The following is a 15,981-nucleotide window of genomic DNA, read 5'->3' on the forward strand; positions in this document are numbered from 1 at the left end:
ACTGAAAAAGACTAGAGGAAGATCGCATCAAACTTGAACTAAATGAACAGCTACGATTGAATAAAGGGCTATATTTACCTATATTTATAGAAAAATATAGTATAGTCATAAGACCCATTCCGATTCAGACTCCAATTCAAATGGTGGCGGTAATGCACCAAAAAGCATTTTGCCAAACGCCAAAATAAAAACATCAGAAGAAGAATAAGAAGAATAAGAAGAAGAAGAAGAAGAAGTAGTAGTATTAGTAGTAGTAGTAATAGTAGGAAGTGGAGCAAGTGGAGCTACCGGAGCTACCGGAGCTACCGGAGCTACCGGAGCTACCACAACCACCACAACCCAACCCAACCGCGTTACAAATATTCATGTTATATTTGTAGACATGCATTTTATCCCCCCCGTTCTTAAATGCATGAGGTAAGAGTATTTCTTGGGTTTTTATTATGAGCTAGTTTCAAGGAAGCTAGTGTTAGCTCTTCCCGTCCGTTGTTAAGTTAGCTTATGCTATTAAATATAGGGAGCTGGAATATTTAAGTTAATTTGTAGGCTTAGCTCATTTTTTTTATTCGGCACTTTATATGTCACAGTGATAAGTCTGTCTGACGACTGTGCACCGGCTGTTGAAAATTAAGACTACGCTATGTTAGCTAACCGCTAGCTTGTTAGCTATCATTACTTTGTACTGTACTAACGTTACACAGTGCTGCGTTGAAACCATTGAAGCCATTTCACAGTGTGTGACAGCTAAACAGCTCTAAAAAAAATATAAGAAAGGCAACGTTACACCTGTCCCTTTATGCTTTCTGGTCAAACTTCGTACCATGTCCCATATTAACTGTGGAGAAATGAGTGTCATGTTGTGACGGGAATTAGACATCCTCTTCATCTTCAGCATTAAGTTGGACAAGCACACCTCTGAAGAAACACTTTAGAGGTTGAGAGGTTTGAGAGATATACAGAGAAATACGATGGATTGTTGTGCTACAATGTCTCCATAGAGAGAAAAACTTTTATTATAATTGTTAGAATAACTAATCTGACAGTGCTTGAATACAACAGTATATACAGCTGTTTTTGGTCTCTCTCCTCTCCCCCTCTCTCCCCCTCTTTCTCCTCTCAACCCACCGGTTGAGGCAGATGGCTGCCCAACCTGAGTCCGGTTCTGTCAGAGGTTTCTTCCTGTTAAAAGGGAGTTTTTCCTCTCCCCTGTTGCCAAGTGCTTGCTCATGGTGGGAACTGTTGGGTTTTTCTCTCTAATATTGTAAGGTGTTGACATTACTATATTATTAGAAAAAGTACCTATTATATAAAATAACACGGGATAATGTATATTATGATTTGGTGCTGTGTAAATAAAATTGAAACTGAAACAATGTTGTTTTTTTTAGTTTTTTTTTTTTACCTTTTCATACCCATAGTTGCAATGTGATAGGGAACACTGAATTACTGAATGTCGATTTTTGTATTTGCTTTATAACCATTTTGCCAGCTCTTTTATCTTTTTCCTGTTAGTGTGACAGACATAATTCAAGAATGTACAAGAAATCCTCTTGAAACGGTGTCCTTGTCAGTCAAATGTATAATTCAGGAACAGCTGGCAATCTGTCACTGAGTAAAAGTGTATAATTTGAACAGATTTATAATCTGTAACTGACAACAAATAAAATGATTTGTATGAAGCAGACTTGTGACAGTCTGTATTTTTGTCTTTCAGCTCAAGAGCATTTGCCTGAAGCCTTTGCATAAGACTGGTACTTTATATTATTGAGAAACACTATGGAGGAGACGAGTCGGGAGGCAGTTGCCACTGCAGTGCAGCGTGTGGCAGGAATGCTGCAGAGATCGGACCAGCTGGACAAAGTGGAGCAGTACAGAAGAAGAGAGGCTCGCAAAAAGGCCTCTGTGGAAGCCAGGCTGAAGGTGATGTGATAACAGACAGTACAGTATAGTTCAGTATACAACCCTTTATTTTACACATCTATTCACTCATAGTGCTTCAGCAATAAAATAATTTACCGTATTGAGCAATAAAAAATTATTGATAATTGCTAAAGAAATTAGGTTTGTTAAAGAACTAAAAGAATATGTCAGTCAAAATATGAGTGAGGTTTGCATGTCATAGTGAAACAAGAAATACAGTAAACTTTAGCTTTGTATCAGTCCTTGGTTTCACCAGAACAAAATTCTCTTTCCTTCCTGACCAGTCCCAATGTTTTCCCCCATTAAAGTTATTAAATAATGGTCTGATAAAACAGGATTCTTTGGAAGGACTATTAAATGTTCAATTTCGATGCCATAAGTCAGAACGAGGTCGAGGGTGTGGTTAAAACAGTGGGTGGGTTTATTTACACTCTGAGTGAAGCTAACTGAGTCTAGTAATGAGATAAATGCAGTGCTAAGGCTATCATTATCAACGTCCACATGAATAGTAAAATCACCTATTATAATTACTTTATCTGTACTAAGGACTAAACTTCATAAAAACTCTGAGAATTCAGATAAAAATTCAGAGTATGGGCCAGGAGTGCGGTACACTATAACAAATAGAATAGGCCTGTAATGTTTTCCAGGTTGGGTCTAAAAGACTTAGAACCAGGCTTTCAAATAAGTTATAGCTGAGTTTACGAATCAATAAAACAAAATAGACCAATATGGTGATCTTATATTAGATTGTTAACTAATTTAGCTTTAGATGGTAGAAATTAATATTAAATAGTCCAAATTTAATTCTCCTGTTTTTTGTTTTACTTTTGCAGCATTGGTCTTAATTTTTATTAGGTTTTTATGCACAACTCTTCTTCTGTTTATTTTTGAGTCAATTAATTTAGGTGGTCAGGGGCAAACACAGTTTCTGTGTGGTTTTGTGTGGGTGACTGCTGTAGTGGAAGCACAGAAAAGCATATAAAACTGCAACTCTACCTCTTGGTCTCAACTCTGGGTTGTCATGGTTTGAGAGCCACTCCATCCAACGAGGGATTTATGTCATCTCTCCCAATCAGACCAGGTCTCCACCAGAAAGTCAGCCAGTTATTTACAAAGCGGGGTTGCCAACTTAAAGCTTTTGTTGCTAGATTTACTGACTTTTCAGACCCTTTTTGCAACTTTGTTTTTTTTTGTCACAAAAGAACCTAGCGACAAATCTTGCAACTTTTTGGACAAACCTTAGCTACTTTCCATTGAATAGGGCCACCGGTATTAACCTGCAAGTGCGAGGTCGGGCTTTCCCACTGCAGACACACCTTTCTATGGGTCTCTTTCAATTGACCGCACGGCAGCTGACATAGATCTGAATGAGGCTCTAACTTTCTCTCTGAGTGAGCATTTTACAAGTAAATATAGCTGAAATCGCAGCTCAGCCTGTCTTTAACTAATGTGTATGGTGATTATGCCAGACGACGTTGTGGTTATAAAAGTCAATATTTTAGCATTGTGGAGCAGCTGCTTAGAAATGGCTTGGAAGTGACTGCGGTTTAACATGTTAATCAGCTGCTTTTCAGTCACCATTTCATACGGCTGTCTGACAACTGAAACAGAAAAACATGTAAATGAGAAGAGTTTTATTTGGAATTTGGCTTATTAAACATGTATTTAATACACATGTATAACAGTCCTAGTTGAAATTTTTGGCACCCCTGACTTTTAAGTACAGACTTTAGAATATTTTTGGAAATAAATGCAAATTAACCAATTTTTTATTATCAGAATATTTAATAAAATTTCCAAAGTTTCTGAACAACAACAACAAAAAAGGCTTTCATATACTGAAATAAAAAATACAGACGATTGACAGTTATTGTCACCCTTTTGATGAACTTAAATTAGTTCTAAACAAAATAAAAATAATGAAGACTCATATCTGCTTCATTTTCAGTGCTCACATGACCTGAATTAATCAATAAATGATGGTTTTACTACATAAAAAGGGGCTGATTAGATTCAGTCTCTTTTTCACAATGGTTAAAATGAGAGCTGTCTGAAAGCATCAGAAATGCTATTATCAATAAGGAAAACTATTCCAAACACTACAAGGCAATTGGCAAAGATCTTGATAACCCTGTTTCAACAGTTCATAATGTTATCAAGATAGAAGTCTTTGAAGGGGGATTTGGATTGGGGAAAAAATACCAAGAAAGACATCTAAAGAACTACAGGCTGACCTAGAGCAATCTGGAGTGGTGGTTTCAGCCCCTACTATACGCACACAAAACCCAGTAGGGCTCCAAGGCCAAGGAGGACACCACTATTGAAAGAAAGACAGAAAAAGGCAAGACTAATGTTCTTCCATAGATAAGCCACAGTCTTACTGGGTTAATATTCTATGGACAGATGAAACCAAAGTAGTTCTCTTTGGGAATGCAGTGCATCAGTTTGTTTATAGGCGTCAAAATGAAGCCCATAAGGAAACGAAAACCCTACTTACAGTAAAACGTTGTGGTTCTATCATGCTGTTGGGCTTCTTTTCTGCTCTGGTACTGGAGGCATTTAATGTATCAGAGGAATTATGCAATCCAAACATTACCAAGGTATTTTAGAGCAAAATGTATTACCCAGTGTCAGAAAAATGCATTTGAGGTGAGGGTCTTGGTTTTTCAGCAGGGCTACAACCCAAAAGCACATCTAGAAGCACAAAAGAATAGTTGAAAAAGGAAAAGATGGACTTTTTAAAAAATGGCCAGCAATGAGTCACTTCAGTGACCCAAATCCCATTGCAAAGCTTTGGAGAGAGCTAGAATCTGCTATTGCAAAAAGGACTCCTGCAAACTCAAAAGAGCTTGAATGCATAGCAGTGGAAGAGAGAAAGAAACTATCAGCTGATAGGTGCAAGAAGCTTTTAGATGGCTACAAGAATGGCAGTTTACAGGCTGCCATTGTTGCCACTGGTTCTGCTTCTTTTGTTATTAACCTTGTACATTTTATTAAAATATATTGATTATACAAAATTGGTTAATTTTCCATTTATTCCTGATGATATTTTAAATTCTGTACTTAAAATTATGGGGTGCCGATATTTTCAACCAGGATTGTATGTGAATACATAGAGTAGGTGAGAAGCAAACAAATAAAGGGATGAAACCGGCTGACACTAGGCTACATGTACTGGATTTTGAACTAGGGCCTGTATTAAGAAGCAATTTTAACATACCCAACTTATTTTTTCATTATCTGGCTTCACTAAGCCTAACAATCGCAACCAGGCTAAGCGGTCACACGATGGTGGTTATCAACTCAGTAATTTAACCCAGGTTTTCACAATCTAGCTATGAGCACATTCACATAAAAGGGGCAGTGTTTGCAGCATATGACCAGTTGCAAACATGGACACTTCAACTGGCAGTAGAGCATCATATTTTTAAATGAAGAGCAAACTACAATATTAGATAAATACAATCAAGTTAAACACATAATCCAAGCAACAGTTGCAGCTGCAAGGTTAAACCTGAAGTTACCTCACTAACCCCAAATCTTGCTTCGTAGTACAGGCCTGTAGTCTTGTTCCACATTTAAACAGTGTGTTATTGTTTCGGTAGAGATCCATATTAATTGAACTTGGTTAGAGTTAAGTAATAATGCTTTAATGTACAATTTAACTGTGACAAAGCATACAGTAAGCTATTCTACATGGTGTGACATGGTGTATGATACACATAGTAAAAAAGCAAGCATTCATCGTGTACGACATCGTTAATAATTGACACAAAGAAATCATATTAATAAAAAAACTAACTTCAGAAATTAACAATAAGATCTGTCTCTTGATAACCCTTACATTCTTCAGGCAGCTATTCAGTCGCAGCTGGATGGCGTTCGCACTGGACTTACCCAGCTGCACAGTGCCCTGTTGGATGTCAAAGACATCCAGAGGTCTTTAGCTGATGTGAGTAAAGACTGGAGGCAGAGCATCAACACCATTGAGAACCTGAAAGATGTAAAGGACGCCGTAGTTCAACACAGTCAGCTGGCCTCCGCTGTGGAAAACCTTAAAAACATTTTCTCTGGTAAGTTTTGTTCAACCCTACGTAAGAGATGTTATTGATGTGTGTCCGATCATAGACAATATACTGTTATTGTAGAAACAGTCCCAAGCCAATCCCAGGCTTTAGAGAGGTTTGAGACAACAAGCTATCCATGAAGTTTGACTCAGATTCAGCATAGGAAGAAAAACTTCTAGTCTTGACTCTTTCACAGATGAACTTCTATCCTGCTTTCTCTTGCTCTTAGTAGTCTGTATGTCTTTGTCACTTTGCTGTGTGTACAGTACCAGAGATTGTGGCAGAGACACAGCAGCTAATAGAGCAGGCGGAGCTGTTGCAGGCCCATAGGAAGCTGATGGAGCTCGAGTGTTCACGGGATGACCTCATGTATGAGCAGTACCGTATGGACAGCAAGAACACCAGTGATATGAACCTCATCTCCATCTACTTTGAAGATGTAAGTTCATGTCATAGAGTATTAAGAGTGTTGTAACACAACTGTGAAACATCTGAACACCATACACATCATCACCATCATTAGGGATGCACCAAACTGACTTTTTCTCTCCCCAGTTACCGATTTAAAAAAAAAAAAAAAAAAAAAAATTAACTCTTTCTCCATGTTTACCTGGTGTGTGTGTGTGTGTGCGTGCGTGTGTATGTTTGTGTGTGTTTTCATGTCATACTCACTTTCTCTTCTCTAAGACAAATATTGTTTTCATTTACTAATTATTTCCAATCAATTCCCTTTTTTTTCCACAGTTTGGATCCCTGTTAAGCTACCATCAATAATTCAACACTGCCTGCTAAGCACTTTCAAATTAAAAGTCTTCCTGCCTTCCTCATAGACTTTTAATGTTAAAAATTTGCAGGATGTGTCAACTTTCATTGATGGTAATCCAACAACAATCTAAAACATAGAAGCAAATGGAAATAATGTGGGGAAAAAAACAGTATTAGTGTTAAAAGACAAAGTGTTTTCAGTAGGTTGTTGAGTTTGACTTGACTGTTGTTGATGGAATTAGTGCTATGGAGAAGTATATTATGCTGAATTTACTGTGTAAGAGGACCTGTAAAGCCAGCCCCTCAATATTTTTTACACAACCTTTATTAGTGGCCTTTCTTTATTCATGCTAAACAGCTTTTAAATTGGAAGTATATTGTTCTGGGTTTATGGTACTGCATAGTTAAAATGCATCCACCTCAGTTAATTTTTTACCTGTATCCTGACCTGAGCGCAGACACACACACATCACAATTATCTTGTCTAATAGTTAAGCTTTAGGTTTACTTGTATAGTGTGTAGATGCAGACCATTTTTCCTTTTTACTTACTGCTGTAAATCCTTCTCAGAGAAGTCTTTGTTGTAGGAGGACCTTGTATTGTAAAATGCAGTGAACAGCGTATTGCTGCAGGAAACATAAAATACTAATAAAATTAGCTTAAACCAGTCTTCCCATTCGAAAATATCAATTTATTTGCAAACATTGAGCCTTATTGTTGAATAGTTGTATAACTGATTTTGTCTTGAACTAAAGAAAGTTCAATACAGTTTTATTCTATTGAAGACATTTTTATTTATTACGGCACCACAGAAGTCAAAGCTTTAAGGCAGTCAGTTTTCAGTCTCTTTCTGATCTCCTCCAGGTTCAGGGGTTGTCAGATGAGCTGTCCAAACAATTATGGATGGTACTGCAAAGGTCCATGGTAACAGTTCGTCGTGACCCTACCATGCTGGTGTCAGTGGTTCGTATCATTGAACGGGAGGAGAAGATCGATCGGCGTATGGTAGACCGTAAAAAGCAGACTGGGTTCATCCCACCTGGGCGACCCAAACGGTGGAAGGACAAGATGTTCGAGGTAAGAGGAATGATCAGAGTAACACTTTTTAAATACTCAAAGATATGAAGAAAAATGTTGATTATGTCTTCGTACTATTTGAGTTTGCATACTTGTTTTTCTTCACCCGACTCTTGATTTGATTCACCTGAGTCTTCATCATCATTTACTTCTGATGCTAAGTCATCCAACTCTCCTTCCTCCTCTTCTTTGACCCGTCGTCTTTATCCGACTTATCCTGTTCTTTTGATTCTTCTTCCTTATCCAACCCTTCTTCTCTTTTGATTTTCCAAATCATCTTTCATTTTTTCCTGCTTTCCTTTTCTTCATGCATCTCTTCTTGCTCTTTATATTTTAACTCTTCTTGTTCTTCCTCTGACCTTTCATCTGAGTGTTCTTCCGATTTTCCCTGCTATCCCACTCAGACTCTTTCTGCTCAAATGACTGGCTTCAAGTTGATTTTGCAAGTGTTTTTATCTTCTGTTGTCCTTCCATCGTCCTACGTACTTGTAAAACATTGCTTGATTTTTAGTAGTCTAGTCAGTAGTCTAGTCTAGCAGGTCTAACTTCAAATCGTCCCTACCCAAATATCAAGACCATATGAAGGCTATTTTGAAGGCTAATTCAATGTAATGTTTTCTGTCATGAATAAGAGGCCTTGGTCGCATAATTACGAGCCTACAGTGGAACATGACTGTGTTTGTGGAACACGTAATCACCAGTAGGTTTCCTTGTAGACTGCATTTCATTGTCAACACTTAGATGCTGAAATGTACTGTAATTACATTTTGTTTGTATGGAACATTGCAGAATTCATAGTAGAATTTAATTTGACTTGCTGTTGGAAAGGATGTGGTGTTGAAGTTTTAGTTGACCTTACCTTAGTAAGAGGTGGTTATCTGCTCAGCCATGCAGACTCAGCGCTTAAGCTAATGATCTGTTTATGTTACAGGTGTTGGAGGGTACAGTCAGCACCCGCATTGAGGGCACCCAGGCAGTGACGAGAGAGGCTGATAAAATGTGGCTAGTTCGTCTTCTAGAAATAACCAGGAAATATGTTCTGGATGACCTTATTGTTGTCAAGAACCTCATGGTGCAGTGCTTCCCCCCACACTACAACACTTTCAACAGGTAACAGATACAAAATTCAACTTTTTTTTGCCTGTCTACCTAAAAGCACTTCTGTGGTACATTTGTACAGTCAAATGTTGGCATCAATTGATTATGGAAATGGAAGCCATATTCTCATGCACTTCTGACAAAGTATAAAATTGTGTAGTAAATTAAACCATGAATCTTGTGAACTGATCAAAACCTGAAAGAAGTCAAAGTATTCAGTTATACATATGCATTCATGTAGGTATTGGCTCACAAGTATGTATGTGTGTTTCAGGTTTTTCAGTCTCTACCACAATGCTGTGTCCACTCGTGTCAAAGAACTGGCTGTGGAGGACTTGGAGGCTAATGAGATTGTGTCCCTGCTAACCTGGGTCCTCAACACATATAAGAGGTAAACACACAAGCACACACTTTTCACAAGCTCTGAGTCTAAATTGTGGTCTGCTGTTTATGTGATTGTAAAACTCATTCAGATGCAAATTTGTCCATCCAACACGAATAACACATTTCCCATAATGTTGAAACTGTTCCTTTAAGGAAAAGACTTTATGTATTAATTCATAGCGTTCTATCACAAGCTCACAGAATTCAAGAGGCAGCTACAGATGAAACTGATTTATAGTTATAGAGTCTGTGTATGTGTGAATGTGTATGTTTCAGTGTGGAGATGATGGGCCATCCAGAGCTCCGTTCAGAGTGTGACATCAACCAGCTGGAGCCTCTGCTGCCTCAGGATGTGGTGGATGACCTGCTCAGCAAATATGTTAAGACTTTTACAGTAAGCACCACACACACAAACAAGGACACTAATGAATGTCCCATTCAAGTTTTTGAGTCTGTAGTTTTTACACACATTATGATTGCCTGTATTTAATTTGGACCTGCTGATCGAATCCCCACATCGTTAAATTGTGCACGCCACACTGATAATATACAGTCTTGTCTACAGGTTGAAATGATTGACACCCTTGAATTTTAACTATAGAAATTACAACATCTCCAGAAATAAATGCAAATTAACCAATTATGTATAATCAGAATATTTGATAAAATGTCCAAAGTTACTGAACAACAACAAAAAATGCTTTCATTCAGTGAAATAAAAAATACAGACATAAAGTATACGCTCGACAGAAATATTGCCACTCTTCTGATGAATTTAAATTTAGTTTAAATTAGTTAGTATCAAACAAAAATAGATAAGACTCACCAGTGCTTAGTTTTCAGTGTTCACATGACCTAGATTAACCGATTGAATGATGGATTTACGGCATAAAAAGGGGCTAATTGTTTCTAGTTTCTTTTTCACAATTCTGAAGACAAGAGAGCTGTCTGAGAGCATCAGAAATGCTATTTTCAAAAAACAGAACAATTCCAACAACCGCCAAAGATCTCGAAATCTCTGTTTCAACAATTCGTAATGTCATCAAGAAGTTACACCATGTAAGACATCTGAAGTGTTTCAGGCTGACCTGGAGCAATCTGGAGTGGTGGTTTCAGCCCATTCCATATACGGCACACTAAATCAAGTGGGACTCCATGCACGAAGGCCAAAGAGGACACCTCTATTGAACGAGAGGCACAAAAAGACAGGACTAATGTTTGCAAAAACTTTCATGGATAAGCCACAGCCACAGATGGACTGGCCAGCAGTGAGTCCTGACCTAAATCCCACTGGAAACCTTTGAGAGAGCTGAAATCCGTCATTGTAAAAAGGACGCATGCAGACTTAAAAGAGCTTGAATGCGCAGCAATGGATGAGTGCCAGAAACTACCAGCAGATAGGTGCAGGAAGCTTCTAGATGCCTACAAGAAACGTTTAGAGGCTGTTATTGTTGCCAAATGTTCAGCAACCAAATACGGGGACATGCTGATGTGCTGAGGTAAGCTTAGTTTGTCATTTCCTGTTGCCGGTGTTTGTGTGACTGGTAGCGAGTTTTGCTACTCTGCCTCTACCTAGTTAATGTTGCTATTTTCTTTTTTACAGCGGCTAATTACCTGCTGTACATTTAAACCTACATTAGTTCTGCTTAAGCAACCTTAGCTCTCTCCTTCTTTTAGCGATTTTCTCGCTACTTCACAGTCGTTTACCTGCTATTCAGATCGGCCACTTACTTTAGCTTAGCATTTAGCGATGGCTTCTATCTCTCCTTCTCACTCTCCTGCTCTCTCTTCCTTTGTGTATCTTATGTTTAGTTATTCCTCTGCCTCCCTTAGCGATAAATGTACATGTCATAAATATAGTTTATTCGCAGTGATCAAGGCGAGGCTCAGTGAATTGGAAGCACGGCTCCGCACCATGGAACCAAATCATTAGCCACGGTAGATAGCCAGCCCCCAGTGGCTAGTGTTTGCCAACCCAGCGAAGCTCCTTATCCAATATATTGTAAGTTACAATGTAGGAGACAGACTAACTTTAGAGTCTTACAATAATCTTTATAGTGTTTCTTAAGACACTAGTCTTAGTCCTAATTGGTTATCTTTACTTCAACCCAAACACATCATCCTATCAGGTAGATACATATATAATGTTCATGCTCTGCCCATGCACTGGTCATAAATTGAAGCTCAGACACAGCATAGCTTGGCTTATTTTCATCTATGGTAAGGCTATAAAAAAACCTAATAAAAATGAAAAAGACCCAACACTGCAGAAGTAAAACAAAATTAAACATTAGATTGCTCCCATCAAAAGCCATATTAGTAAATGATCTAATATCAGATCATCATACTGATATATTTAGTCTCACTGAAACCTGGCTGTGTCATGATGAATATGTAAGCCTAAATGAATCCACTCCCCTCAGTCATATTAATACTCACATTCCTCAAGGCAGCCAAGGAGGTGGAGTTGCAGCCATTTTTCCCTCAACCCTAATAATCAACCCTAAACCTAAACTCAATTATAACTCATTCGAAAGCCTGGTTCTTAGTCTTACACATCCATCATGTAAAACTATTCTATTTGTTCTATTGTATTGCGCTCCTGGCCCATACTCTGAATTTTTACCTGAATTCTCAGAGATTTTTGTGAAGTTTAGTCCTTCGTACAGATAAAGTAATTATAATAGGTGATTTTAATATTCAAGTGGACGTTGATAATGATAGCCTTAGCAATGCATTTATTTCATTATTAGACTCAATTGGCTTTACTCAGAGTGTAAATAAACCCACTCACTGTTTTAACCGCGCCCTCAACCTCGTTCTGACTTATGCCATTTAAATTGAACATTTAATAGTCCTTCCACAGAATCCTGTTTTATCAGACCATTATTTAATAACTTTTGAAATCCTAGTACTGGACTACACACCATTAGGACAAAAATGTCTTTTTTTAGACTTCTGTCTGATAATGCTGTAGCTAAATTTAAGAAAGTGATTCCATCAGCACTTAATTCACTGCCATGTTTCAATATAACAGAGGACTCCTGTACTAAATTTGGCCCCTCCCAAATTGATCATCTTGTTGATAGTGCTGAAGGCTCAATGAAAATGACACTCGACTTTGTTGCCCCTCTAAGAGAACATAATAAACAAAGGAAGTTAGCTCCATGGTTTAACTCTCAAACCCACATATTTAAACAAACTAAACGAAAACTGGAAAGGATATGGCATTCTACCAAACTGAAAGAATCACGCTTGGTCTGGCATGATAGTCTTCAAACACATAGGAAGGCCCTCTGTAATGCCAGAGCAGCCTATTACTCATGTTTAATAGAGGAAAATAAAAACAACCCTAGGTTTCTTTTCAGCACTGTAGCCAGGCTGACAGAGTCAGAGTCATAGCTCCATTGATCTATGTGTTTCTATAGATCTCAGTAGTGAAGGTTTCATGAGCTTCTTTAATGATAAAATTCTAACTATTAGAGACAAAATTCACCACCTCCTGCCCTCAACCGGCACTGATTTATCTTTAAACACAGGAACCTTAGAAACAGCTGTAAAACCTGATATATAATTATAGTTTTTCTACCTTCGCCCTTCACCAATTAACTTCAACAATGTCTTCATCTAAACCATCAACATGTCTCTCAGACCCCATCCCTACTAGGCTGCTTAGGGAAGTTTTACCCCTAGTTAGCACCTCTTTTATAGATAATCAATATGTCTTTATTAACAGGCTATATGCTGCGGTCCTTTAAAACAGCTGTAATTAAACCTCTTCTTAAAAAGCCTACTCTTGATCCAGATTTTTTAGCCAGCTATAGACCCATACCTAACCTTCCATTTCTCTCTATGATCCTGTAGAAAGTACAGTACAATATATATTGCAGGATTTTGAGTCAGGATTTAGAGTGCATCATAGCACAGAGACAGCACTGGTGAAAATTACAAATGACATTCTTACTACATCGGAAAAAGGACTTCTCTCTGTACTTGTCGTGTTAGATCACAGTGCTGCATTTGATACCATTGACCATTATATCCTATTACAGAGACTTCAACATTTAAGCTGGAACACTGGAACATTGGCATTAAAGGAAGTGGTCTAAACTGGTTTAAGTCCTATTTATCAGATTGATTTCAGTTTTTGCACATCAATGATAAATCCTCCCTATACTCAGAAGTTAGTCGCGCAGTTCCACAAGGTTCTGTGCTTGGATCCGTTCTATTCACCTTTATATATGCTTCCTTTAAGCAATATTATTAGAAAACACTACATAAATTTCCATTGTTATGCAGATGATACCCAATTGTACTTGTCAATGAAGCCTGGTGAAAACAATCAGTTAGCTAAACTTCAAGCATGCCTAAGGACACCAAGACCTGGGTGACCAGCAACTTTCTGCTGTTAAACTCAGACCAAACTGAAGTTATTGTACTTGGCCCCCAACACCTCAGAAACACATTTTCTAACGATATAGTTACTCTAGGTGGCATTGCCATGGCGTCCAGCACCACTGTTAGGAATCTTGGAGTTATCTTTGATCAGGATATGTCCTTTAACTCCCACATAAAACAAACTTCAAGGACTATCTTTTGTCTGCTATGTAAAATTGCAAAAATCAGGCACATCCTGTCTCAAAAAGATGCAGAAAAACTAGTCCATGCTTTTGTTACTCTTAGGCTGGATTATTACAACAATTATCTGATATTATCAATTATCAGGCTGTCCCAACAAATCTTTAAATACTCTCCAGCAGATCTAGAATGATGCAGCGCGAATACTGACAGGAACTAGGAAAAGAGATCATATTTTTCCTGTGTTAGCTACTCTGCATTGGCTCCCAGAATAGTATTTAAAATCCTCCTCCTCACTTACAAAGCCCTTAATAGTCAGGCACCTTCATATCTTAAAGAACTCATAGTACCCTATTACCCCACTAGAACACTGTGCTCCCAGAATGCAGGCTTAATTGTGGTTCCTAAAAGTAGAAGGGGAGGCAGAGCCTTAAGTTATCAGGCTCCCCTTCTTTGGAACCATCTTCCAGTTTTGGTCCGGGAAACAGACACCCTCTCCATGTTTAAGAGTAGGCCTAAAACCTTCCTTTTTTGATAAAATTTATAGTTAGGGCTAGCTCAGGCTTGCCTTGAAACATGCCCTAGTTATCCTGCTATAAGCCTTGACTGCCAGGGGACTTCCCATGGTGCACAAAGCTTCTCTCTCCTCCTCTCCCTCTCCACCTGTACGCATTCATATCCCCATTAATGCTTAATACTAACTTGGCTTCTTCTCTCTCCCATAGTTTTGTGCTTTCTCGTCTCACTCCTCTGCCCTCCTGTTGCTTTCTGCAGGTATTTCTGCCCCTGGTGCTGCAAAGTCTGGATCTGTGACTGCAAACCACCTACTGCCCCCGTGATCCTGCTCAACACCCACTGCTTCAATTATTATGATTATCATCATTAATATTATATTTTGTTGTATTTTCGAATGTTTTATTAGTATTATTATTCACCCTATTATTACAATTATTAGTTTTATTATTAGTTTCATTATTTTTATACATCTTTATGTGGTCCCTTTATTGTGCTATTTTCTCTTTTCTCATTCCTGCCCTTTTATTTTCTTTAGGTAAACAAACTTGGACCTTTTTTATTACAATATTCTGATTATAAAAAATTAGTTAATTTGCATTTTTTTTCGAAGATATTCTAAACTCTGTACTTAAAATTCAAGGGGGGCCAACAATTTCAACCGGGACTGTACATGCCTCTTGAATGTCCAATGACAGTAACTTGATTAGTAAAAATGACCAACACTTTTTCTTGTGCTACTTCCCTATGTGTCACACCTCTTCTCCCAGCCTTACAATTTCCCCTGCACAGGGCTGGAAAGTGTCAAATAAACATGAACATTAGAAAAATTCCAATAAAAGTTAACCAGGTTACAGTGGCACAAAAACAATGTTAGAAACTATATTTTTGTTAAGAGTGGACCCACACACTCAATTTGACTGTCCATGTCTTTAGTCCAATATAACAGGCTGGCTTCGGAAGGCCCTGGAAACAGATAAAAAGGACTGGCAGAAAGAAACAGAGCCTGAGGCTGACCAAGACGGATACTACCAGACCACACTGCCTGCCATTGTCTTTCAGGTATACATATGTATGTGTGTGTGTGTGTGTGTGTGTGTGTGTGTGTGTGTGTGTGTGTGTATACACACACATACACAATCTCTCACACTCACACATTAATCCTTACCTTAAAACCAAGTCTTATCCCTCAAACAGCCATTTAAAGTTGTGGGGTCCAAAATTTTGATCCACATAAAGTTGTTGGATCCCACAAGTATAATGGACATCCAGTTTTTAGACCCAACAAATAAAGCAAAACACACACAGCGACATACAAAGCCCCTTTAGACCAGATCTTTGTTGAATTATTCCTTATCGTGATTAAGAACAAGCACGTATAGAGAATAAGTTGACACATTTTCAGCAGGCTGAAACTGCAGATTCAGGAAGGATACTCAATGACCTTCAGAAACTTCCTAAATGTATTCCAGTTTTAAGTGAACATAAACTTAGTTTGTTGCCTTACTTGCAGGCGGAACTTTCCCCTGTGCACTCCTGCAACATCATAGCTTGTGGCTACTTAGGAGCTGGTTTC

The 15,981-nt window shown here is 38.2% G+C and overlaps 1 protein-coding gene across 3 annotated transcripts in view; it reads left to right on the forward strand.

Moving 5' to 3' along the window:
• Window positions 1-251: 251 nt before the first annotated feature.
• Window positions 252-15,981, forward strand: part of exoc3 (exocyst complex component 3) — a 34,376-nt gene continuing 18,646 nt past the window's right edge. For 2 of the 3 annotated variants that reach the window (XM_040143433.1, XM_040143434.1), the window contains exons 1-8: window positions 1,777-1,920; window positions 5,777-5,996; window positions 6,257-6,429; window positions 7,620-7,832; window positions 8,764-8,942; window positions 9,205-9,321; window positions 9,591-9,708; window positions 15,342-15,467. In XM_040143433.1, the coding sequence (XP_039999367.1) occupies window positions 1,777-1,920; window positions 5,777-5,996; window positions 6,257-6,429; window positions 7,620-7,832; window positions 8,764-8,942; window positions 9,205-9,321; window positions 9,591-9,708; window positions 15,342-15,467 (1,290 nt within the window). Of the gene's footprint in view, window positions 418-1,714; window positions 1,921-5,776; window positions 5,997-6,256; window positions 6,430-7,619; window positions 7,833-8,763; window positions 8,943-9,204; window positions 9,322-9,590; window positions 9,709-15,341; window positions 15,468-15,981 lie in introns of those variants that run through there. The other variant, XM_040143431.1, reaches the window with a different exon arrangement.

The sequence above is a fragment of the Xiphias gladius genome, chromosome 14 (genome assembly GCF_016859285.1).
Source record: "Xiphias gladius isolate SHS-SW01 ecotype Sanya breed wild chromosome 14, ASM1685928v1, whole genome shotgun sequence".
Lineage (NCBI taxonomy): Eukaryota > Metazoa > Chordata > Actinopteri > Istiophoriformes > Xiphiidae > Xiphias > Xiphias gladius.